General features: G+C 41.3%; 2 protein-coding genes across 10 annotated transcripts in view; one reads left to right on the forward strand and one right to left on the reverse strand.

Moving 5' to 3' along the window:
* RFTN1 (raftlin, lipid raft linker 1) overlaps positions 1 to 5300 on the forward strand; it is a 115394-nt gene extending 110094 nt beyond the window's left edge. For all 4 annotated transcript variants that reach the window (XM_048838520.2, XM_048838522.2, XM_048838519.2 and 1 more), the window contains exon 10: positions 3426 to 5300. In XM_048838520.2, coding sequence (XP_048694477.1) covers positions 3426 to 3878 — 453 coding nt within the window. In that variant the 3' untranslated portion in view covers positions 3879 to 5300. The remainder of the gene's footprint in view (positions 1 to 3425) is intronic.
* A 10984-nt stretch (positions 5301 to 16284) lies between these two features.
* The window catches only part of OXNAD1 (oxidoreductase NAD binding domain containing 1), a 37043-nt gene continuing 29796 nt past the window's right edge, over positions 16285 to 23531 (reverse strand). For all 6 annotated transcript variants that reach the window (XM_048838523.2, XM_048838525.2, XM_048838524.2 and 3 more), the window contains exons 7-8: positions 17459 to 17567; positions 16285 to 16699 (exon numbers count right to left, since the gene is read on the reverse strand). In XM_048838523.2, the coding sequence (XP_048694480.1) occupies positions 16545 to 16699; positions 17459 to 17567 (264 nt within the window). In that variant the 3' untranslated portion in view covers positions 16285 to 16544. The remainder of the gene's footprint in view (positions 16700 to 17458; positions 17568 to 23531) is intronic.

Consider the following 23531-nt stretch of genomic DNA (forward strand, 5'->3'; position numbering starts at 1 on the left):
CTTTACATATGACAATAGTTTAGTTATATAATATGTAGACTTATAGAGAGAGACCTTCTAAAAAAACATTAAAATGTATTACTGGCACGCGAAACCTTAAATTAAAGTGAATAAATGAAGACTCAGCACACCGCTTCTGAAAGGTTGCCGACCCCTGATCTAGTCTGTCCTCCTGTTTACTACAGGCCTCAGAACTGCCCCAAAATAATTCTGAGAGCATGTCGTTTAGAGGAGCATCCGTTCTTGAGTAAAAAAAACCTGTCAGTGATGGAGAATCCACCACAACCCTTGGTACATGATTCCAGTGGTTAATTACTCTTGCCATTAAAAATTTACACCTTATTTCCTGTCTGAATTTGTCTAGCTCCAACTTCCATCGCTTGGATGTGTTATGCCTTTCTCTGTTAGGCAGCTGAGCCCATTATTAAATATTTGTTCCCCATGTAGGTACTTATGGCTGTAATCAAGTCACCCCTTAATCTTCTCTTTGTTAAGCTAAATAGACCGAGCGCTTTGACGCTATCACCATAAGGCCTGTTTTCTAATCATTTAATCATTCTTGTGGCTCTTTTTTGAACCCTCTCCAATTTATCAACATCCTTCTTGAATTGTGGGCATTAATACTGGACACAATATTACTCCTAAGCGAATTCTTTGCCAAAAAGTTAAAAATTATGTGCACAACATTTTAAAATTCTGCAAGTTTTATTTGTCAGTAAATAAATGTGGCTCCAGCATGGCAGCACAGGCCACTGGCTTCACTGAGGTGGGAGATCACCACCTCCCCCAGTACAAGGACTCAGCAGTGAGGCTGCAACTGACCCTGACACAGTGCAAGGGCTGGGCCTGCCCCAGAAGCACCCTGGGGTCATGCCCCCCTGTGCCAGGTGTGGCTGGGCAGGCTCAGCCCAGCAGGATCCAAGTGTGGAGAGGCTTAGTGTGGGGGGATCCAGGTGTGGGGTGAGAGGTTTCTGTGTGGGGCAGTCTGGGTGTGGGCGGCTCAATGGGTGATCTGGCTGCACAGGGGCTCATTGGGGGGTTCCGGGTGCAGGGACAATGGGACTCTGCAGGAGGTTCAGGTGACCGTGGTTGGGTTCAGCGGGGGTGGGGGTCTGAGTGTGGGGGGATGGGGACTCAGTGCGGGGTGGTCTGGGTGTTGGGGTCCAGGTGCAGCTGGTTGGGGCTTAGTGGGGTGAGGGCCTTGTCAGAGGGGTGCAGGTGTAGCGGGGGGTACGGCTTGTCAGGGTGAGAGTTTGATGGGCCTGCTTAACGGGGGAGCCCCAGCTGCTGCCAAGGGGACAAGCATGTTAGGCTCCCACTTCCCCCCCACAATTCCCCTATTCCCTTTTCTTCTCCCTCCCCCTCCCTTCACTCCCACATTGCCCTCTCCCGGCCCTGTTCCACTCCTCCCTTCCCCTTAGCCCCCTTCCCTCATTTCCCACCGTTACCCAGCCCCGCTGCGGGCACTCATTGTTCCACAGAAAACAGGAAGGCTCCCAGCACACTGACGGGGAGCACGACTGGCGCCAGGAGGCTGCATGCAGAGTCAGCGGAGCCCGAGATGCAGCCTCCGAGCTGGGCAGCTCTACGTTTGCAGAAATGTAACCCCGTGTGCTCCCCCGCCCATGCCTCAGCTCTGTCTGGGGGAGCTGGGCAGCTCTACATTTGCAGAAATGTAACCCCGTGTGCTCCCCCGCAAAAAACTGCACACATGATCGCCCCCCCCTTCCCCCAAGCGCAGCTTCCCTGCCGTTTTCTGCAGGGAAAAGCAGGAAATCTGCAGGGGGAGGGTGTTTTCTGCGGGTGCACAGTCCCGCAGAATCCCCCGAAGAGTAACAATATTCCAGCAGTGGGTGCACAAGTGTCAAATACAGATGTAAAGTAACCTCTCTCCTCTTACTCAAGATTCCCCTGTTTATGCATCCCAGGATCGCATTAGCTCTTTTGGCCACAGCATCACACTGGGAGCTCATGTTCAACTGATTATCCAGTGGTCTTGGGGTGGTTTCATCTTCCTTTGCAGCATGTGGTCCAAGTTGCCTGCCAGGTTCATCTGGGTACCTCTCAATCAATTTCCTGCCCTTGCAGGGGCCTTGGGCATCGGTGCACCTCAGTCTCTCCTATTCTTTGCCTGTGGCACGCAATAGTCTCCTGAGGGCTATACCTTGATCTAATTTCAGTTGTTGGGTTCAGTGTGTGAGTGGTAGGTGGTTTTGGTGGCCTGTGATATATTGGAGGACAGACTAGACAATCTGGTGGTCCCTTCTGATTTTAATTCTATGACTATTGCATCAACATTTCAAGAAACCATAGTTACTTTTATTGCTAGTCAAAATAGAGCCTTCAGCATTAGTCAACACAGATCATCCAAAATGGTGGTCAAGATGAGTCTTGTGGTGTGTGTTGTATGAGGTGGCCTTGTGCATTCTCCCCCAGAAACTTTTGTACAAATGGCTCAGGATGTTTTGCTACTTACTTGCACTGTTTATCACTTGGTCTTTTAAATGCTCAGTGTTTAAAACATTGTACTGTAAAATCACTTCTGGATTCTGCACTGTATGTATGGCTTAGCACAAGCAGCTCAGATTATACATTTGGAATTTTTTAGTCCACAAACTGACTTGGAAAAGTTCCTGAAAGTTTCAAAATGTTGGTTTAATCTTGCAAATGCTGGTCTTGTGGGAACTGTGGGCTTCTGAAAAAGAATACCCTTTAGAGTTATTTTGTGGCAGACTCCAAACAGTACATAGGATAGAAGTACAGTACTTTTCTATGTGATAGACAATACTTGAATGATTTTCTTATAAAACTGTTCTTGCACAGCTCTTTCACATTTTGGTTTTATATCAATGTGTACATAGCACACTTTATATACACACTTACACGTATCTGAGAGAGAGGATAAATAGTCATAAAACAAGCAGTGGGATTCCACCTTAAAAGCTGAATTTCTAATTTTTCTGAGTTGCTGTCTTCACATGCTTAGTGAATGTGTGCGCTTGTGTTCTCAGTCAGGCTTTGTTACTTCTACTGCTAACTTGTTGAAAAACTGGAATAATATTCCAGGATCTCTTCCTCTGTTTGTCTACATTAGCACAGCTTTCCATTTTCTTGCTTTCAGAACAGTTTGGAATGTCTGCCAGGATGTTGTGGGTTATTACCTCAGCACTGAAATATCCTTCATCAAGAAACTTACTAAGCATACAAAGCAGTAGAGACAGAAAGGAACAGAAGCTTTGTATCTACATGTGTCTAATAGCTACAAATGTAACAATTTTAAGTAGTCTGGGTACTCATATACAATATATATTTTGAGGTTGGATCCTTTGGCCAGATCAACCATTATTATTTCAGAAAGCAAATCTCTACTTGAGTTTTTATTTTTGTTTAAAGTGACCTTTAACTTTCAAATCTTTTATTTATAGTTTCACTGGAGGTTCTCCAAAGAAGAGATGCACAACAAACAAACGAAGAAATCAATCAAGGCTAAACTAAGTTCGAGGGAGAAACAAACAGCAGAAGAAAAACCAGAGTGTGAAGTTATAGAGAACACAAGAAATTTAGAAGCACAATTGTCAACAATTGAAAATGTTGGGAACTGCAAACCAGTCTTGAATGACCAGCTGGATAGTGTCTCAGACAAGGCATCTGAGATACGAGAGGACAAAGACACATCGATCCATGGCAATGAGGAATCAGAAGAAAAATGGCATCCAAGTCATGATACTGATCAAAAAGAAGTGGAAGTGTGCTTGAGTCACAATGATGCATTGGACAACTGTGAGAACCAGATCATGCATGAAGGAAGCTGTGTTCTAATAACTGACAGTTGGGATGGGGACAATGGGGCTGGAGCCATGGATGCTTCCTGCAATTAATCACCTGCATCTCGAGATTATTGAAAGAGTTGCAGATCTTTTGCCAAACTAAAGGACAAGTTTTGCTAATCATCCTCACTAGCTTCATTGCTTAATACAACTTTTAATTTGGCTTTGTACCTGCCCTATACAATTTTATTCTCTCCAATTAACATACACAGGCATCTTTAAAGTTCCAACTAACTGTAGGGCCCGCTTTTGTTCCCACATAAGTTAATGGCAAAATTTCCATTGACTTTACTGAGAATGGGACTGGCTCTACTGCCCTTAGTTTCTAAAGGTACAGATGAAATGTATTGTGATTACCAAGCTGGGAATGAAAACATAGTCAGGCTTGTTCTGTGACTCAAGAAAAACCACTGACATTTAAACTGCTCTGTGCTGTTTTAACAAAAACAGGTTTGTATTCAGTATTTCATATTAGTTTAGGAGAAGCATTTTTAGTCAATTTCCTTATGTAATAATTTTATCAAAGTATCATTGCTGAAATAGTTATTGCACCCTGCCCTGTTGTGTTGTCAAGAAAATGGTATTGAGGCTTACAGAGGCTGGAACTGGGAAGTTTGATAAAGTGGCTGTAGCTGTATTTATCTTCAATAACGTATCTACTCACTGCTATTCTCTTGAATTTAGTTTACTCTTGCAGATATATAAAGCAATAAACAGACCACAAATATTGTAGGTACATAACGGGAACCTGATGGGGAAACAAACCTCTTGATGAATGCGTGTTGTGTGTTAAGCAGATGGCTCTAACATAATGCCTAAGATTCCCTATTCTCTCATTTTGGTGTTCTGGATTTTTAGGTTGCTAATCAGCCCTTTGGCAATGCTTGCTGGGGTTTCAAGAAATAGAAAAGAAAATGAAAACTGCACGTAAAATGTAACTCATTAATTGTACATATTCACTAACAGTGGATACGCTCACCATCTGCTAGCACTGCTATTATGTGACTTTTCATCGTTTATCAACTGGAGTAGTGTGTGTCACATGAAAGATGGGGTTTTTTTAAAATCAAATAGCTACCAGGCAAATGTCAGTGAAAGCTACCAAATGACCCTCAAGAATACAACCTGATGACTAAACCTTTCTTTTACAACAGGTAACCATGTTTTTCAGCTGACATACAAACTTTATGATGTAAAATGGTCAACATTTTCATGTTTGGAGGTATATTAAAATCTTTACAGTAAAATGTACGTGTAACAGTTTTTTTAGATCATATTTGAATATACTCTTAAACAGTTTTAGTCAGCTTAAAAATGTAACATGTAGTAGCTTTTCTTTTCTTAATAAGCAAAGAGTCCCAGTTTATAATTAGTTAGGCAGTCCTGCGTGGTGTTTTTAAAAAATACCTTCTGTTTTTCATTTTCTGTAAACAAAGTAATTCCATAAACAATAAAGTTTCTTGACACCTTAAATGACTGCTTCTTTGAGCAGCTAGTCCTGGAACCCACAAGAGGAGAGACAATTCTTGATTTAATCTGAAGTGGAGCACAGGATCTGGTCAACAGGATATAGCTGAATATAGATGAACCACTTGGTAATAGTGTCCATAACATAATAAAATTTAACATCCCTTTGGGGTTGGGGGGACACCAAAGCAGCCCACCATGGTAGCGTTTAGTTTCAGAAAGGGGAACTACACAGAAATGAGGAAGTTCGTTAAATAGAAATTAAAAGGTACAGTGCCAAAAGTGAAATCCCTACAAGCTGCATGGAAACTTTTTAAAGACACCATAATGGAAGCTTGATTTAAATATATACCCCAAATTAAAAATCATAGTAAGAGGACCAAAAAAGTGCCACCATGGCTAAACATCAAAGTAAAAGCAGCAGTGAGAGGGGGAAAAGGCATCCTTTAAAAAGTGGGAGTTAAATCCTACCGAGGAAAATAGAAAGGAGCATAAACTCTGGCAAGTGAAGTGTAAAAATATAATTAGGAAGGCCAAAAAATAATTTGAAGAACAGCTAGCCAAAGACTCAAAAAATAATGGCAAAACATTTTTAAGTACATCAGAAGCAGGAAGCCCACTAAACAACCAGTGGGGCCACTGGACAATCGAGAAGCTAAACGAGCACTCAAGGAAAATAAAGCCATTACAGAGTAACTAAATGAATTCTTTGAATCCATCTTCACAGCTGAAGATGTGAGGGGGATTCCCAAACCTGAATCATGCTTTTTGGGTGGCAAATCTGAGGAACTGTCTCAGATTGAGGTGTCATTAGAGGAGGGTTTGGAACAAATTGATAAACTAAACAGCAATAAGTCACCAGGAGCAGATGATATTCACCCAAGAGTTCGGAAGGTACTCACATGTGAAATTGCAGAACTAACAACTGTGATCTGTAACCTATCATTTAAATCAGCTTCTGTACCAGATGACTAGCTAATGTGATGCCAATTTTTAAAAGCTCCAAAGGTGATCCCAGCAATTACAGGTCAGTAAGCCTAACTTCAGTACCAGGCAAATTGGTTGAAACTATAGTAAAGAACAGAATTAACAGACACATAGATGAACACAGTTTGTTGGGGAAGAGTCAACATGGTTTTAGTAAAGGAAAATCATGCTTCCCCAATCTACTAGAATTCTCTGAGGGAGTCAACAAGCATGTGGATAAGGGTGATTCAGTGGATACAGTGTACTTAGATTTTCAGAAATACTTTGACAAGGTCTCTCACCAAAGGCTCTTAAGTAAAGTAAACTGTCATAGGATAAGAGGGAAGGTTCTCTCATGGATTACTAACAGGTTAAAAAATAGGAAATGAAGGATAGAAATAAATGGTCAGTTTTCAGAATGGAGAGAGGTAAATAGTGGTATCCCCTAGGGGTCTGTACTGGGACCAATACTGTTCAACATATTCATAAATAAGCTGGAAAAAGAGGTAAACAGTGAGGTTGCAAAATTTGCAGATGATACAAAACTACTCAAGATAGTTATGTCCAGAGCAGACTGTGAAGAGTTACAAAGGGATCTCACAAAACTCAGTGACTGGGCAACAAAATGGCAGATTAAATTCAATGTTGATAATGCAAAGTAATGCGCACTGGAAAACATAATCCCAACTATACATATAAAATGATGGGGTCTAAATAAGCTCTTAGCACTCAAGAAAGAGATTTTGGAGTCATTGTGGCTAGTTCTCTACAAACATTCACTCAATATGCAGCGGCAGTGAAAAATGCTAACAGAATGTTGGGAATCATTAGGAAAAGGGATAAATAATAAGACAGAAAATATATCACTTCTATATAAATCTATGGTATGCCCACATCTTGAATACTGTGTGCAGATCTGGTTGCCTCATATCTCAAAAAAAGAAGAAGATATATTTGAATTGGAAAAGGTACAGAAAAGGGCAACAAATTAATTAGGGGTATGGAACAGCTTCCATATGAGGAGAGATTAATAAAACAGGGACTTTTCATCTCGGAAAAGAGACAACTAAGGGGTGGATATGATAGAAGTCTATAAAATCGTGACTGGTATGGAGAAAGTAAATAAGGAAGTGTTATTTCTCATAACACAAGAACTAAGGGTCACCAAATGAAATTAATAGGCAGTAAGTTTAAAACAAACAAAAGGAAGTATTTCTTCATGCAACACACAGTCAACCTGTGGAACTCTTTGCCAGAGGATGTTGTGAAGGCCAAGACTATAACAGGATTCAAAGAAGAACAAGCTAAGTCCATGGAGGATAGGTCCATCAATAGCTATTACCCCAGGATGGGCAGGGATACAAAACCATGCTCTGAAGTGTCCCTGGCCTCTGTTTGCCAGATGCTAAGAATGGGCACCTGGCGATGGATCACTTGATGATAACCTGTTCTGTTCATTCCCTCTGAAGTACCTGGCATTGGCCACTGTTGGAGGACAGGATACTGGGCTAGATGGACCATTGGTCTGACACGGTATGACTGTTCTTATGTTCAATGTAGTTTTTCCCATAGGCTGATTTGTGCCTGGTAATTCTCATTAGTCTTTCTTTGCACAGTATTTTGACTCAATAAAATGTTTTCTAAGTGCACACCATGCATGTTCAAGCTATTTTTTTAAACTACAGTCCACATCTAAAAGCAATAATGCAATTTGCAGAACACTGCAGGGAGAAAATAATCATACAACTTCAAATGCCCATGTAATTTGGATAATCACGGCTAGATTTAAATCACTCCATTTCATGCACAGAAAACGTTAGTATTTTTTCCCCATAGTAATGGAAGAGTATTTATTTTAATGGAATATTAAAAAAACAGGACTGTAAATAATTTTAATACCTTATGGGACTTTACAGTGAGTTCATTCTGTACCCTGAGGCAAAGGTTTGTTCCCATACCCTAAACATTCCTTCATTTATTATCCGATGAAGTGAGCTGTAGCTCACGAAAGCTTATGCTCAAATAAATTTGTTAGTCTCTAAGGTGCCACAAGTACTCCTTTTCTTTGTGCTCTGGATAGTTAGCAAAATTTGTTTGCAGATTTTATTGGCACAGTATCTTTTCACTGAGTATAAAGCTGGTCCTTAAAATGCAACCTGTGTCTTATTAAGTTTCTCTGAATTAAAAAATTACGTCAACCAGCGTTCTAGGAAAATAGTTATATCATGGCCATGTATGTTAAATAGTGAATTTCCACTGGAAAACATTTGTTTGGTTGCACATTATGATGTACTTTGCTCTAATTGGATGCCAAACGTTTACAAAACTAAAAGAAGAAACAAATGTGAGTGGGAGGCATCTTATTTTACACTCTTGCCATTAGCTTGGCCTACAAATAAGCATGATCAGTCATGCTGGTGGGTGGTTTAAGCAATATTCCATTAGCATTAATTGCTGATGTTACAAATCTGGTTAACTAGTTCACTGGCCCTTATTTGAAAGAATTAAGGAGAGGCTATTAAGGTTTAGATCCTCAGAGATATTTAGGCTCCTAACTTTCATTGATTTTAATGGAAGTTAGGAGCCTAAATATCCATAAGGATCTGAGTTTAAACCCTTGTACCAGATTAAAGGTGTGATTTAAAACTGATTTAATTAAACTCCTGTTTAATTTCAATTTAAACTAGGCTAATGTGGTCTATGTTAAATCAATTAGGAACCTGTTTAATCTAAACTGCAATAAACCGCTTTGAAACCACAAAGTGTTTGTACCACTTTAACTATATTGGCTTAAAATTATGCAGTTAAACTGATGCCACTTCCTCCATGTAGACAAGATTGAGGAGATATTGCCCTAGAAGGTACAATACATTTTTTTTCAATTGATGTACTTTTCAGTCACTTGCAGGTTCAGTGACGATTAGAAAAAACAGTTCTCTATTCTTTTATTGGGTTATAATTACTGAAAATTTAAAAACCCTTTCTCTGGGAGCATTTGACCTCTTCACACCCTAGCAGTTTGTGTGTACTATTTCCAAATCCTGAAATATTCAGAGGGCCAATTTTGGCAATGATTTCCACTCCAAGACACCTCATAGTCACAGATTTTTATTACTTACCAGTACCCAAGTGCAATGGTTGACATTTTCAAAGGCAAGTAGGGCTTTATCCACACACATTCCACTGAAATGAACAGGACCTGTTTGGGTAAATCCCATAATTGACTTTGAAAACTCTCATTCACTGTCCCAAGGGTGGCTGTGATGGGGGTGGAGAAAGGAGGAGAGAGAGCAAGGTTCCAATGATAAGATCATGCAATTGTTTAATTTAGTCAGTGTTAGCTCTCCTTGCCATTCAGAGACTCGAAAGAGAGCAGGACAGAGGCAAAGAACGTGAAAGAGACTGCCCAGGTGCTGTGCTTGAAATCTGGACAATGGGAGCTGCTGGGCCAGAGAAAAGGAATTGCTAGGTGAGGAGTTTGACTGACATGCCTACACAACCAATCATACTCAGTCTAGCCTGCAAATGGCTGGGACTGCCCAGACACGGGTATCCAATCCAAACAAGCATGGTATTTGGGGCAAGATAAGGGAGTTGGCTTCCAGCTGCAGGGGATAAGGTCTCTCTGTTGCTTTGTGCATTGTAGGAAAGAGAGCTCCAGTTTGCTTCTCAGCCAGAGGAACATAACCAACTACAAGCACCCAGCTTTACAGCAGTGTCCCCCCTTCAGATAGTTCTCCCACAAACCAATTTGGTTCTCAGAGGCAAGAGGCAGGGAGAGTAGCTAGTCCCCTTTCCTACCCCTCCCCGCACCATCCTCAAGCCAGAGCTAGCTGGGACAGAGAATTACCTTGCTGTGGTCAACAGATTCTAGTACTCAGTGGGACAGGCCTGTCTGCTACCTGTTATGCCTATGTCTTGAACAAGAAACCAAGGGAAGACCAAGGTTGAGCAACCCAGGGACTTGCTCCATGCCAGAGGGTGAGCTGTATGCCTTGTAGAGGGCTGACATCACAACAAAGAGCACTGATTGCACAGTGAGGAAAGGGCTTCCAGGTGAGTTAAATCCTGGTCTGTGTGTGCTTGGCGCAGTGAAAGCTCAGCCAAAGGGTGTGCCAATACCACACCATGCCAGTGATGCGCAGGTCTGATGTGACTATTTTAGCATTAAATGTACCTTTATTAAACCAGCAAACTTTCTACAGCTTTTACCCACAGTTTAATTCATTTAGGTCCAGCCTGCTAATGGTGACATGAGTCTCATTTAAGTGGGGCTGACTACCAGTGCAAAAATTGTCAGCAGCAGCAGTGTACCTATACTGTTGACTGGAGTCAGTTACCATGTTCAGCACTTCATCCATATGAGGAAAAAGTCTTCACAATTTAAGAGCTTTCTTTTATTTGTTCTAAAACTCCGTTAGCGAAGGCAGTGGATATCTGTGATGTGCTAATGGTAACTAGCCATAAAACATTTTCTAGTTAATTAATGGAAGGCCTATAAGAGTATCTCATCACACCCACAATACTAAATGAGCTCATGGTGAGTGATACAAAGGGAATTAGGAATACATTTAATTTAATAATAGTACCAACACAAGGTACCTTGAAAACCATTTTTTAAAAAGATATAAGAATTCATCAAAATTGTCAGGTTTCAGAGTAACAGCCGTGTTAGTCTGTCTTCACAAAAAGAAAAGGAGTACTTGTGGCACCTTAGAGACTAACCAATTTATTTGAGCATAAGCTTTCGTGAGCGACAGCTCACTTCATCAGATGAAGTGAGCTGTAGCTCATCAAAATTGTGGTTTTTTTTCTAGTGTCTCACTTTTTCTAGTAACAGCCCATCCCTGTTTACCACACAAAGCTTGAAGAACACTTTTCCAAAATGAAATGCTATGGTTCTTCAACACAATCAGCAGAATGATTGTTGTTTCTCTTTAAATTTGTGCCCTTTAAAGAGCAGAGGTTTCTTCGTGTTTCCTATCACTATAGGCTAAATAAACACTTTTGCTACTGGCCTGAATGTCTGTATGCTGCACGAATAATTCTTCCATTAAGATGGCTTCAGAGCAAATGAATTATAAATTACTATGTGGTTTGAAAATGCTGGTGTTTCACTATTAGACCATTAAGATGCAGAAGAAAGATGCCAAACTCTTCATAAGTAAACAATCACCACAGACAACTAGTTAGTGATGAGTCTTGTGATACAGCATGGCCAGAGGGCAGCAGGAGAGTGTTAGAAGGGAGCCTTATTCCCTGTAGAGGGAAGAAAGTTTGCTATATATTAATTAAAGCACCTGAAGCCAGTCACCTGATAAAACCCCCCTACTCCAATCAGACAAGGGAAGGAGTTGAAGCAGAGTGAAGTGGTGTTGGAGCAGAGAGCAGTTTGGAGGGAAGCAGAGGAGAGTTCGGAGAAATGTTGCGGTGGGCTAAGAAGACCAAGACCCTAGGTAAAGGGACACCTGGTTTGTGCAGAGGGTGGGCAGGAAGCCCCACAAGCTGAAGGGCAGGAGAAAGAAGAAGCCCAGGGGAAGGAACTGCTAGTTCAAGCAGTTTACCATTATCCCTAAGGCCCCCTGGGCTGGGACCCAGAGTAGAGAGCGGGCCCGGGTCCCTCCCTCTCCACTCCCCTCCTCTAGGACACTAGTGGGGCAGTTTATACCCCCGTTCGAGGGCAAGAAATGGTGCCCTGAACCCTCCCCAAAAAGAGAAAGCGCAAGACCCATCAAAGTAGTGCTGGCAATTTGCCACAGTCTAAAGAACATAATTTAGTGTAGCAATTACATGGGGATTTTTGGACCACAAGAAAATTTTCCAGGTAGGTCAGAATTTGAACAGCCATGTTGTGTATGAATTTAAGATGTTCTGTGCTCAGGGTAATCAAAGGAAACCTGTGCGTTCGCCAACAGGCTAAAAGGTCACAAGGAAAGAAAACATGTATTATGAATCTGATTATTTTTTGAATTACATCTGTTAGTTCTGAGCCTATTAGTGCAGATGGTCATGTTGCTGAAATTATTTTTGTAATACTTCAGCTGTACATAACCATTTACAATAAACAAGACGTCCTTTTCCCTGTCTCAATCTGCATGTAACATGGGATGCCAGAGGTGCTGGGGAGGTGATAATTACAAAAGCAAAAGGATATGAAATGTCATTTGTTAAGTGGCCATCTTCGTTTAACTTTCTGTTAATGTTTATGTTTGAGAGAGCAGGGTGTGAAAGGGATGATATTTGTGATACAAGGAGAATATGCCCTATTGATATAGTGTAAACCGGTTTAATAGCTTAAGAGTCAATGGGAATCCATGTTTAAAGACTGACTTTTAATTGGGAAATGGAAAGCACACTGGAAACTGGTTTCTGGCCTCTTCTTTAGGGCTCTAGCACGGCCAATGGCACAGAATCTCACTTTTCAGGAAGATGATGGCTTCCCTCCAAACTAAGCCTTGAAACGCTAGTTCTGATCTCTTTAACACAACAGATCCTGACATTTATTTATGTGGACAACTGCTTTGTTCCCTCTGCACTTCTGGTGTGAGCAAACCAGACACTTTTTCTTTAAAACAGCAATATCAGGCTGCCACACGGACCCCTTTGAACTTACATTTGCTGTCTGTGGGAATGCCGGCTGTCAAATGCAAACCGCACACCTGACGCCTTCCCACAGCCCTGACCCATGGAAAGCAAATAGTTCTAATCCCTTCTCCCAGAGTGCTGGGAGGTGGTGTGGTTCATTTTTCCAGGGGCCCCACTGTTGTTAGGGGCAGTAGGAAACCCCCATTCGTGGGTGCTGTTAGATAGGCATGGTGCTGGCAGAAGTATAAAATAGTGCATCAGAGAACCATATTTGGCTCCAGGAAAAGCAATAGGAGCTACAGGAACCAGTTATTACAATGACAGGTGACAATATAAAACCTAATGCTCTTGGGCAGCAACCTGAACCCAAAGAGCAACTACCACACAGGAAATTGCTAAGGTTGCTAGATGGCCCCATATCAATACACTACCAGCTAGCTCTTTATTATTGTGTCGCATCCTTTGGAAATAAGATGATCCCCGTGTAAACAGTAGTATCCTACTATTTCTCCTTACTGGTCCCTACAGCCTGCTAGTAATGGACTGGGAGAGAAATCAGTCACAGAAAGGAAATCAGTAACAAATTTTCCATCCGCCGTTCATGTGGAACGTTGCAACCACTTTGGCCAGGAGCTTGGGCTGAGGCCTGAAAGTAACCTGATCCTTATAAGGGGAACCTGCCATGAAGGCCTGAATCTCCTCTATCCCTAAAATTGATGTAATGGCTACTAAAAAGGCAATTTTCATCAATAAGAGGTAACGGGAATAGGTTGCTAATAGCTGAAATTGAGGACTCCTCAATATTGTTACTATGATATTGAGGTTCAAGGGGGGGGGAGGCTTCTGCCTGGAGGAAAAACATGAATAGAGCCCTTAAAGAATCCGGACCTTTAGGATGAGAAAATATGTGGCACTGGGTAGGAGGGTAATGCACAGCTATTACCATTGAACGAACACTTCTGTCGCTTACAGAAAGTCCAGATTGCTTCAGAGATAGCAAATAGGCCAATAGTGCTGAAACTGGTGTGAAAGAAATGGATGCTGAGATGCTCACATAGAAAACTCTTCCACTTAGCTTTATAAGTCATTCCAGCTGAGGGTTTCCTGCTTTGCTGCACAATGTTCTGAACTTTAGGTGAACAGACTCTTTTGGGTGATATCATCCAGCCAAGCATCTAGGCAGTCAAATGTAAAAAGCTGGGTCTGGGTGTAGGGTCTGTCAGGCAGAGCACATAAAAGTGTTTCTCAACCGGGGATACATGTACTGGGGGTATGCAGAGGTCTTCCGGGGGTACATTAACTCTAAATCAGTGTTTCTCAACCTGGAGGTTGTGACCCCCAGGGAAGTTGCGGGATGAGTTTAGGGGTGTTGCAAGTGCAGGGCCGGTGTTACGGGGTGGCAACTGCCTGGGACCCATGAAGCTAAGTTACATGCTTCAGCCCTGCCTCAGACTCCTGAAAGAGGTACAGTAGTCCGGAAAGGTTGAGAACCACTGAGGCAATGTGTTGAGAGGTTCATCAGATCGAAATATGAGAACTGCTGGCCAGATGTCTCAATAATCAACCCTGCCTCTTGCATTAGTTTCCTCAAGTCCCTAAGTATCATGGAGATCGGGGAGCAGGAATACCTCAGTCCCAGTATCCAGGGGATGAGAAAAGTGTCTGACCGTGAGCTTGGATTGGAGCTCCCCGCTCAAGCGGAACACTTGGCATTTCTTGTTGTGGCAAATAAATAGGTCTAGAGCTCTGTTTGTGAAAGACTCCCTGTAGCACTGGGTTCTTGATCAACCACTCAGTGTTGTCTGAGACCTGTCTGGTGAAGTGATCTGCTAGTGAGTTCTGAGGGTCTGGCAGATGCAGGAGCAGTGGTGTGATCTGGTGGTAAATACACCAAGACCAGAGCCAACTGGGCTTCTGGCAGAGCAGAGAGAACCTGGTCCTTCCTGTCTCCTAACATAATGCGCTGTCTGTCAGCAGCTGGCTTGTGGCTATCTGGGATGGAGGTAGGAAGGCTTTGAATGCCAAGTGGATGGCACTAAGCTCTAAGTGGTTTATATGTAGCTGTGCTTCCCATGGAATTTGGAAGTAGGAAGCTTCCTAAATTTGTAGGTGAGCCACCAACTGTCAGGCTTGGTAGGGGGAGGTGTCTAAGTGAGCTTTAAGTCAGTCAATGAGAGTCACTATAATTTGGAATCGCTCCTGTTGGAAGGTAAGCTTACACTGCTCCTATTAACTCTATGCTTTAAGTAGCAGTAAGTGAGACTTCTTCTCAGTCTTTGAGGCCCAGAGTGAAAAAAGCTTTAAGATGATTTGAATCCTTCCGGGGTGATCTTCCTCGGATCAGGAATCCTCTCTTCTGCGTGGATGCTGAGAAAATCAGTAAGCTCATTATCAATCTTAGGAAAGAGAAAAGTCTTCAACAAACAAATCACATGCATGTTTAAGTATCTTAACAAATCATACTACAGTAGAGTTATGAACGCGCCTTGGGCCTGAACGGAGATTGTTCATAACTCTGAAATGTTATAACTCTGAAATGGTCATAACTCTGACCAAAACATTGTGGTTGGTCTTTCAAAAGACCTGAACATTGACTTCGTACAGCTCTAAAACTTTACTATACAGAAGAAAAATGCTGCTTTCCCTTTAGTTTTTTTTTTTAGTAATTACATTTAACACAGTACTGTACTGTATTTGGCACTTTTTTGTCTCTACTGCTGCTTGATTCTTCTGGTTCCAAATGAGGTGTGTGGTTGACTGATCAGTTCATAACTCTGACATTCTACTGTATTATGCAATTTATTTAGCACTTTGTTGGCCTCAAAACGTTTCACATAATTACAAACTATACTCATACCAGAGTATAATGATCATTTAACTTACCACCAACACAGTTGGCAGTGGCATACAGAAGTCCTTCTAAATGGGTTTTTCCCTTGTACAACAGAAAGTGAATGGGTAAATTAGCCCATTAAATAAAAGAAAGTTTAGGTAAGCAGAATGTAATTTAGAATTAGCCCAAGAAAAGGTGAGACTGCTCTAGTCTTTTGAATATAATTATAAGATCTTTAATACCTGGAAGTGGTCAAGAACTATTTTAAATCTCATTCGAAGAAGAGTTGTCTCAGGAAAACAGCACCCTTATCAGGCTGCGGTATCTAAATAGGACTCTAGGAATTGTGCCAATATTGGTATTGTCAATATCTGCAAAGCTGGGAGATGAGACCCTCACCAACTAGTGACCCAGTCTGGCCTTGCTTAGCTTACAAAATTAGGGTCTGAATTAATACATTACAGACTACATCTGGTCATTTTTACACATTTAGTTAATTGCAAGTTATAGTTGTAATGAAAATAGTATTTAAATGTTTAAAAAGCTGCCTAATTAACAAAAAAAAGTACTACACAAAATCAATAGCAAATGAGTGAAATACAAAAATCAAATGGCTCATGTCTTTAATATAAAATACATTATGCTTTTTTTCAAAAGCAATCAAACAATAATGACCCAAATCAGAGTGCATTATAGGATAATTTAAGAATTGATACTAGATACAAGAAGATTTCATGTGCCTAAAGTGAAATCTTGCAGTCAGTGAGGTCATAGTAGAGTCCATCTTCTGTGCATTTCAGGCACTTTTTATCTATCAAAATACATAGATTAGTTTTCAGTTTTTATTTTCTGCTAAGTAGCTGTTGCTACCACCACTTTTCAAAGTAAATGCAGTCTGTAGAAACACCAAAGTTTTCTAGTAGTTTGGATATAGATTCTATCATTGGAGGTGGACCACAGATGTACCATAAAGTATCCTTAGACACATGTTTTTCTAGTTCCTTTTCAGATATTCTTCCCTCTACCAAAGAGAACATACGTAGTTAAGAACAGAAATTCATATGAAGATAGAAACTTTAGGTCACTGCCTTTTGACTGTATAAATATCTAACATGGAGTAGTGATTCTGGCATTTTGACACTGGTCCTCTGAAAATCAGGCCTGTTTAAGGTTGCTCAAGTTAGGAAACCACACCCACACAGAGGCATCCAAAACCACTTAGTAAGCTGAAAGCGTAGATCAGTGTTTAAGAAAATACAGTGTCAATTTACAGGACATTAGTTCTTCAACTACCATTAAGAGTAACACAATACTGTAAAACTAAAATATCCCATATTTCGTTGAGAATAGATCTCTCTCTCTATGCCAAGGACACCTTAAAGGCCATGGGTTTATCCTGCTTTGTCATTGCAGCTTTAAGCAAAGTAAATATAAGTGTTGAACACACAGGGAAGTGGACTGGGTATGAAATGTAAATAAGAATTAACAGCAAGTAGAAGCAATTCAGCCATAAGTGTAACACAGAACTTGTGCAAGCACTCCTGAGATAATTCAGAGGACCAAAAAGTACATAAAATTAAATCATTCATGTTTCTCATGTACAAATTTTCCCATTCTCCACTGGGCTCCTACCCATTTTGTATGATAATTTTTTAGATATTGTAAAGCATTATATTATGCACATCAAACCTCTCTAAAAGTATAGGCTGAACAACACTAAAGTCATAACTCCCACTGAATCAATTACTTTAACATCTCTAGGCATCAACAAAGTACGTACCAGTGATATACGGCTGAAGTTCTTCACAGATTTGTGAACTCTGTTGGGTAACATGGAAACTGCATGTGATCTTTCCAGGAAATTCGTTCATCAAACCAAAGATATTATTCTGGAATGTTAAACATACTTGGTCATACCACAGAGTCTATTAAATCAAAGCAGATGTGTACACAGAATCCCAGAACATGGTTGATTGTACTATCTACTAAGATTCTGCACATCATACTCTCTATTTAAGAATTTGATGGTTTGAGTTTTAACAAGCCAGAACTTTAAGGACTTTGGACTTCTTTATCTGGAATCTGAATATGCAACCAATTATATTGCTGATGTTTTTCTCCATTTCTGCAACTGTTTGTAATTAATCCACACTTGCATCTTATAACTATTTCCGCTCTTTTGTGGCTTCTCCTCTTGCAGCTGTGAAGCTGTCAAAAAAGGCAAAGTGGTCCCCATTTCTTCCCTCCACCTTCCAGAAACCTGATGTTTTTACTTTAAAATGAACAAGTTGTACATTTCAGTGCTTTAGGTCCAAGCCTGGAACCACCTTCACTTGGTAATGTTACTGGCCTATTTTTAAAAAAATTAAAACCACCTACAGGATAAATTTTAATCCTATTAATACCCTGAGTAGAAACTCACTAATTCTCAATTCTGTAATCCACAAATGTGATCATTCTCACCAAAACCCCAGTGGCCTCATGCCAAGCCTCAGTGAAAACGTACTAGACAAGTGCTGTAATGAGATCTCACAACTACGACTTCATCAGTTACTATCTAGATCAGGGGTGGGAAAACCTTTTGGACCAAGGGCCACATCTTGGAATAGAAATTGTTTGGTGGGCCATGAATGCTCACAAAATTGGGGTTGGGGGTGCAGACTCCAGGGTGGGGCCAGAAATGAAGAGTTCAGGGTGCGGGAGGGCTCCGGCTGGGGATGAGGAGTTTGGGGTGTAGGAGGGTGCTCCGGGCTGGGACCGAGGGATTCAGAGGGTAAGAGGGGGATCAGGGCTGGGGTAGGAGGTTGGAGTGCGGGGAGAGGCTTGGGGTGCAGGCTCCAGGCAGTGCTTACCTCAAGCAGCTCCCAGAAGCAGCAGCTATGTCCCCACTTTGGCTCCTACGTTTCTGGAAGCAGCGTGGAGCACCCTCCAATCCTGCTCCCCGGCTGGAGTGCGGCAAGCCCCAGACCCCACTCCCCAGTGGGAGCTCCAAGGCCGGCTTAAAACTGCTGGCAGTCCAGATCCAGCCCCCGGGCTGTAGTTTGCCCACCCCTGATCTAGATTCTAAGCTACTTAGGGCTTTCATAACTATAAAAGGCATTGGTAGTGCTCTACAAATTCATTTTAAAGAAAGTATATTATAGTATATTTGCTAGATTATTATGAAGTAAAACCAAACTATTCTGTGATAGTATCCTGGATTGTTTTATCATTTGTTTGTTTACCCACTAGTATGAGCAAACTGTCATGGGTCTCCCAGTCAATAAGAACGAGACTGACTGCAGCGTATATACAGAGAGGTATATAGAGAAGTTCTTGAACTCACTTTGAAGACTTGTTTTTAATTTTGGGGGTGAACTTCAGTGTTCATGAAAGTAAGAGGACTTCAAATAGGATAAGGCATACAGGCAGACAATTCTGCAAACAGCTCTGCCAATACCCCTCATACGGACCCATTTTTACTTCCCTGCATATCTTCAGAACGGAAGTTAGCAATAATATGGAACTGTGCAGTGTTCTGTGGTACTTTTGAGACAAATCTTCTCCCAAAGATTGGAGACATCAGGACCTGGCTAAGCAGGTTCCCAAGCAGATTCACAGACTTCCCCCTTACTTGTGCATGTATTGCCTATACATTCACTCTCAAGGAGTGCAGGCCATGATTCTACACAAACCTCAGGGACAAAAACTGGTGCAGAGAAAGGCAGTGCTTCCCCAGCATCCTTGCGCCAGAGGTGGTTTTCTTTATTCTGTCTGGCTGAATCTGCCAACTGACAACTAATGTACAAAACAGATATGGCAGCTGGACAATGAGATTCCCCACTGGGGAAAAGATCTCCCTTCGCATAGTGACTGGGAGGTGGGAAGGGAAGAACAGTCACGTTCACATTTAAAGAAACTTGAGAGAGCTATTTAAGCAGAGACTGGCAGGAACTACATTAATATGGCATAATGTATATAGTGGGTAATATATCATAGAGCTACATTTTCAAAGAGTTAAGCAACAGTAACTGCCTATGAAGTTGCTTAAGAGCATGCAAAAGAGTAACTGTCAGAGCAATGATTTATTGTAACTTGACAAGGTGACAGAAAGGAAGGTCTACTTCACAAGTATTTTTCTTGGGGGTTAAAGGGTCCTCTGTATCCTTGCTGAAGCACTAAAGGTTTCCTGGGGAGTTTACTATGGAGTTGTCTCATAACAAGGAGCACCAAGCCATGATCATGTGTGCCCCATCCTGGTGTACCAATTTATCAAAGCATTTTCATACATATTCTGAATGCTAAATTTCAAGAGATCATGAAGAAAGAACATGCATAATAAATCATTCAAATGTGGCAATGCAATCTCTAGTCACATCTCATTATCACACTCCGTTCTCTTGCAAAAATGTTCAAATACAAAGGCTATGCTCTCACAAAATTGCAGAGGTAGATTTTCTAGAACGTATGGACACCCCCACCCCCATTAAAAATGGTATATATTTATTTATAAAACACACAGGAACATTAGTAATTGTTCTACTGAATGAAGCTATTGATGCAAGTGTGTTGTTCTGCCCCCAGCAGCAAAGAACATTAGATGCTTTAGTGGAAGCAAACATCTTCTCTGCCCCGCAGGATGCATCTGGCTTAATTATGCAATACTGCGTGTAGAAGGAAAATTTTTTACTGTGTCCTGCAGACAATCTACCTTTCAACTGGATGCATAAGGTTTGATTAATTTTGACTTGCCTAGCACAACTGAGAAACAAGGATGATGTAATTACCCACTTCCCCCCCTCAATGTATTGCTTATTGTTTGTATTACAATGAAGTCTATAGGCCCCAATAAGGGGCCCCTTTCTGTTAGACACTATACAGACCCACTGTGAGAGATGGTCTGCATCCCAAAGACCTTGTAATCTAAATAGCATGACAAACAGAGGACTTGCTGCAAGCATCATACAGTTTCCAGATTTTTTTTCTTACAGACACTGTAAGAAACATTACTTTTTATATCTAAATAGCCTGTCTTTTAATTTCATAGCGTCATCTCATACTATGCAACAGGGTTTTAGTAACTAAGAAGAGAGACTCATCAGTTCTTTGCATAGTTTAATATATTAAGTCCCTAACTCCTGTCCCTGAGACACTAAACAACCCCACTATAGAATCACTGGATACAAGTAGCCCTGACATTCTTATAGCCATCTTCCTTGCCTTTGTAACTATATCATTAAAGTGCTGTGATCAAACATGCAGACAATTCATTAGATGAGGGCAAATCATTGCCAAATGTCACAACAGCTTCTGCATTATTTTACTCATTTCATATGCAAGAAATTATTTTATTCTAATTTGGCTATGCAATGGATAGATTGACTCTTTTTTTCACTCAGGAGAATAACAGAAGTCAGAGTCTACCGGCAGATATGAGCACTTTAGACAATGTTATACTAACAGGCTTCACCTTGCATTTTACCTTGGTTAACCTCAGCCATCTTGCTACTCAATCCCCTAATGTGATAATTTCCTAAACTTCAGTCTTTGCAAACCAAAATATTGTTTCACCTGAAGTTTTCACCCATTCACTGTCTACTTCCTCCAAGTCATTAATATATAAAACCAAACCCAGTAGTGACCCCAGCCTCAGGCATTCAACCCATTTACTTATCCACATTCAGAGGAGCAGATCACACTGATCAGCCATTTTTCAGATCCACACAGATCTTTGCCCTTTACCTAGTATTTATTTTCTTCAATCCTTTATGACCAAAAGCCACTGAGTTCTTCAGAGAAACCTAACTCATTAGAGAGAGACAATTTTCCCTTATGGAAGCTGTGCTGATTGGACATTAACAGTATTATCAGCGACCCTACATCCAAGTGCTGTACTACTCAATTCTTAAACTGTCACACAAACATTGAGATGATGGCAAAGTATTATCACAAGGACTCTATTCTACTAAACAACGAACACAGTATTATGAGATGTAGCACCAACATGATGGTTGATCAAAACTAGGGCTGGCAAAAACACAGAACTAACAGCTTTTTCCCCCAATTAACTTGTGTTTTCACATTTTTGAGTTAGGAAACAGAAGCAACTTAAAAAATGTTGTTTGAAGAAAATCTATATCGGTACTTACACACCTAGCATTAGCAAATTCTGAGCACCTCATAATTGCTAATATTTTTTAGCCTTGGCACCCCATTGATGTAAGAAAGCGTTATTCCCAGCCCTGTGCTACCATCTCTACTTAATTTTGTCAAAACTCTTGAGTATAAATTTGACCAAACCCAGCTATTTGAAATTCACATATGCAAAATTTCATGCAAAAAAAAAAAAAGTGACTTTTTGTGTTTTCAAATTATGCAAGAAAATTCTCAGTCTCTTGACATTTCTGGGTGTGAAATTTATGTTATTTTTAATTTGGTTACATTTAAAAATGTTATAGATTCAGCTTATTACATCCAGATATAATCAAAACATAACAGAGATGCCAACTTTGCTCTGAGACTTTTAGAGATGTTTATGGAAAAAAATTAGGGAAGTTGCTTGGACCTCTTCCCACCTCCCTTCCCTCCCCTTCCCCCTAAAGAAACCAGGACCTCCCCCATCCTTTCCATGTCTATGGTCAAAGGCAGGCAGAGGGAAGCGGAAAGCTGCCCGCCTATGCCACTTAGAGCCTCAATTATCTTGGTCAGTCCTCGCCCTGGACCTCCTTCCCAGGATGATGATCCTCCTCTTCTCTCTCCTCTGTCACGTTCCCTCTCTCCTACTCTTACTGTCATTGCCTCCTCCAACCCCTCTGGCTTCTCTTCCCCTACAGACTCCCTGGTAAGGGTTTAATGGAAGACAAGCTGCAGTGACTATCTGTAGGGCCACAGCACAGGCTGCATGTTGTGCTCTCACGGCTGCAGGCGGCCCCTCCTGGCATGCTCTAGGTATATATAGCACATTAACATAGTCCAGCAGGGTATACACGGGGCAGCTAGAGCCCAACACACAGCCTGTGGTTTGAGCGGTTAATTCAGCAGTGCCCCAACCCATTCTAAACCATCATGGCTTGCCTCTTATCAGACCCTCACTGTGCAGTCTGGGCATGTGCCACAGGGGCCACAATACTATTTGCTATATTCGTAGGACCTGAGTGGTGGTTAGTGACAGGCATACATTTAAAAAAAAAAATATATATATATATATATATATATATATGCGCGTGTGTGCACACTTGAAAAATTGAAAGATTTAAGGCTGACATAGTAATTTCATAATTACATGTAAAAAAAAATCAAGAGATTACCAAAAATAAGGGAGGGTTGGCATGTCTGACATAGCAGGTCAACAATAGTACAGTAAAAAAAAAAAAATACAGGGTACATCAGTAAGGCAGAGCATACAGATAAAAATACACTATACCTCTATGAAAAAGTTTCCTTCCATTGGTTGAAATAGTATTGATACATTAAAAATAATAGCAATGAGTAGATTGTTAATGAGAACTTTTCACCATGAGGTCACTAAATCCAGCCCAGTTCTGTAATGAACAAGCCATGACTATATGACAGCTGTTTAGTGGTCCATGTATAATTTACTCCAGTTCCAAGTGCAGGAGTGGGCAAACTACAGCCCGTGGGCCACATCCAGTCCATCAGGCCTTTTAATCTGGCCCTCAAGCTCTCGCCGGGGAGTGGGGTCAGGGTCTTGCTGCGCAGATCTTGGAAGCAGTGGCATGTCCCCACTCCAGCTCCTACACACATTGCCCCCGCCTCAAATACCACCCCTGCAGCTCCCACTGGCCAGGAACCACGGCGAATGGGAGCTGCAAGGGAGGTACCTGCAGACGGGGAAGCACGCAGAGCCACATGGC

Source organism: Caretta caretta, chromosome 2, assembly GCF_965140235.1.
Source record: "Caretta caretta isolate rCarCar2 chromosome 2, rCarCar1.hap1, whole genome shotgun sequence".
Classification (NCBI taxonomy): Eukaryota; Metazoa; Chordata; order Testudines; family Cheloniidae; genus Caretta; species Caretta caretta.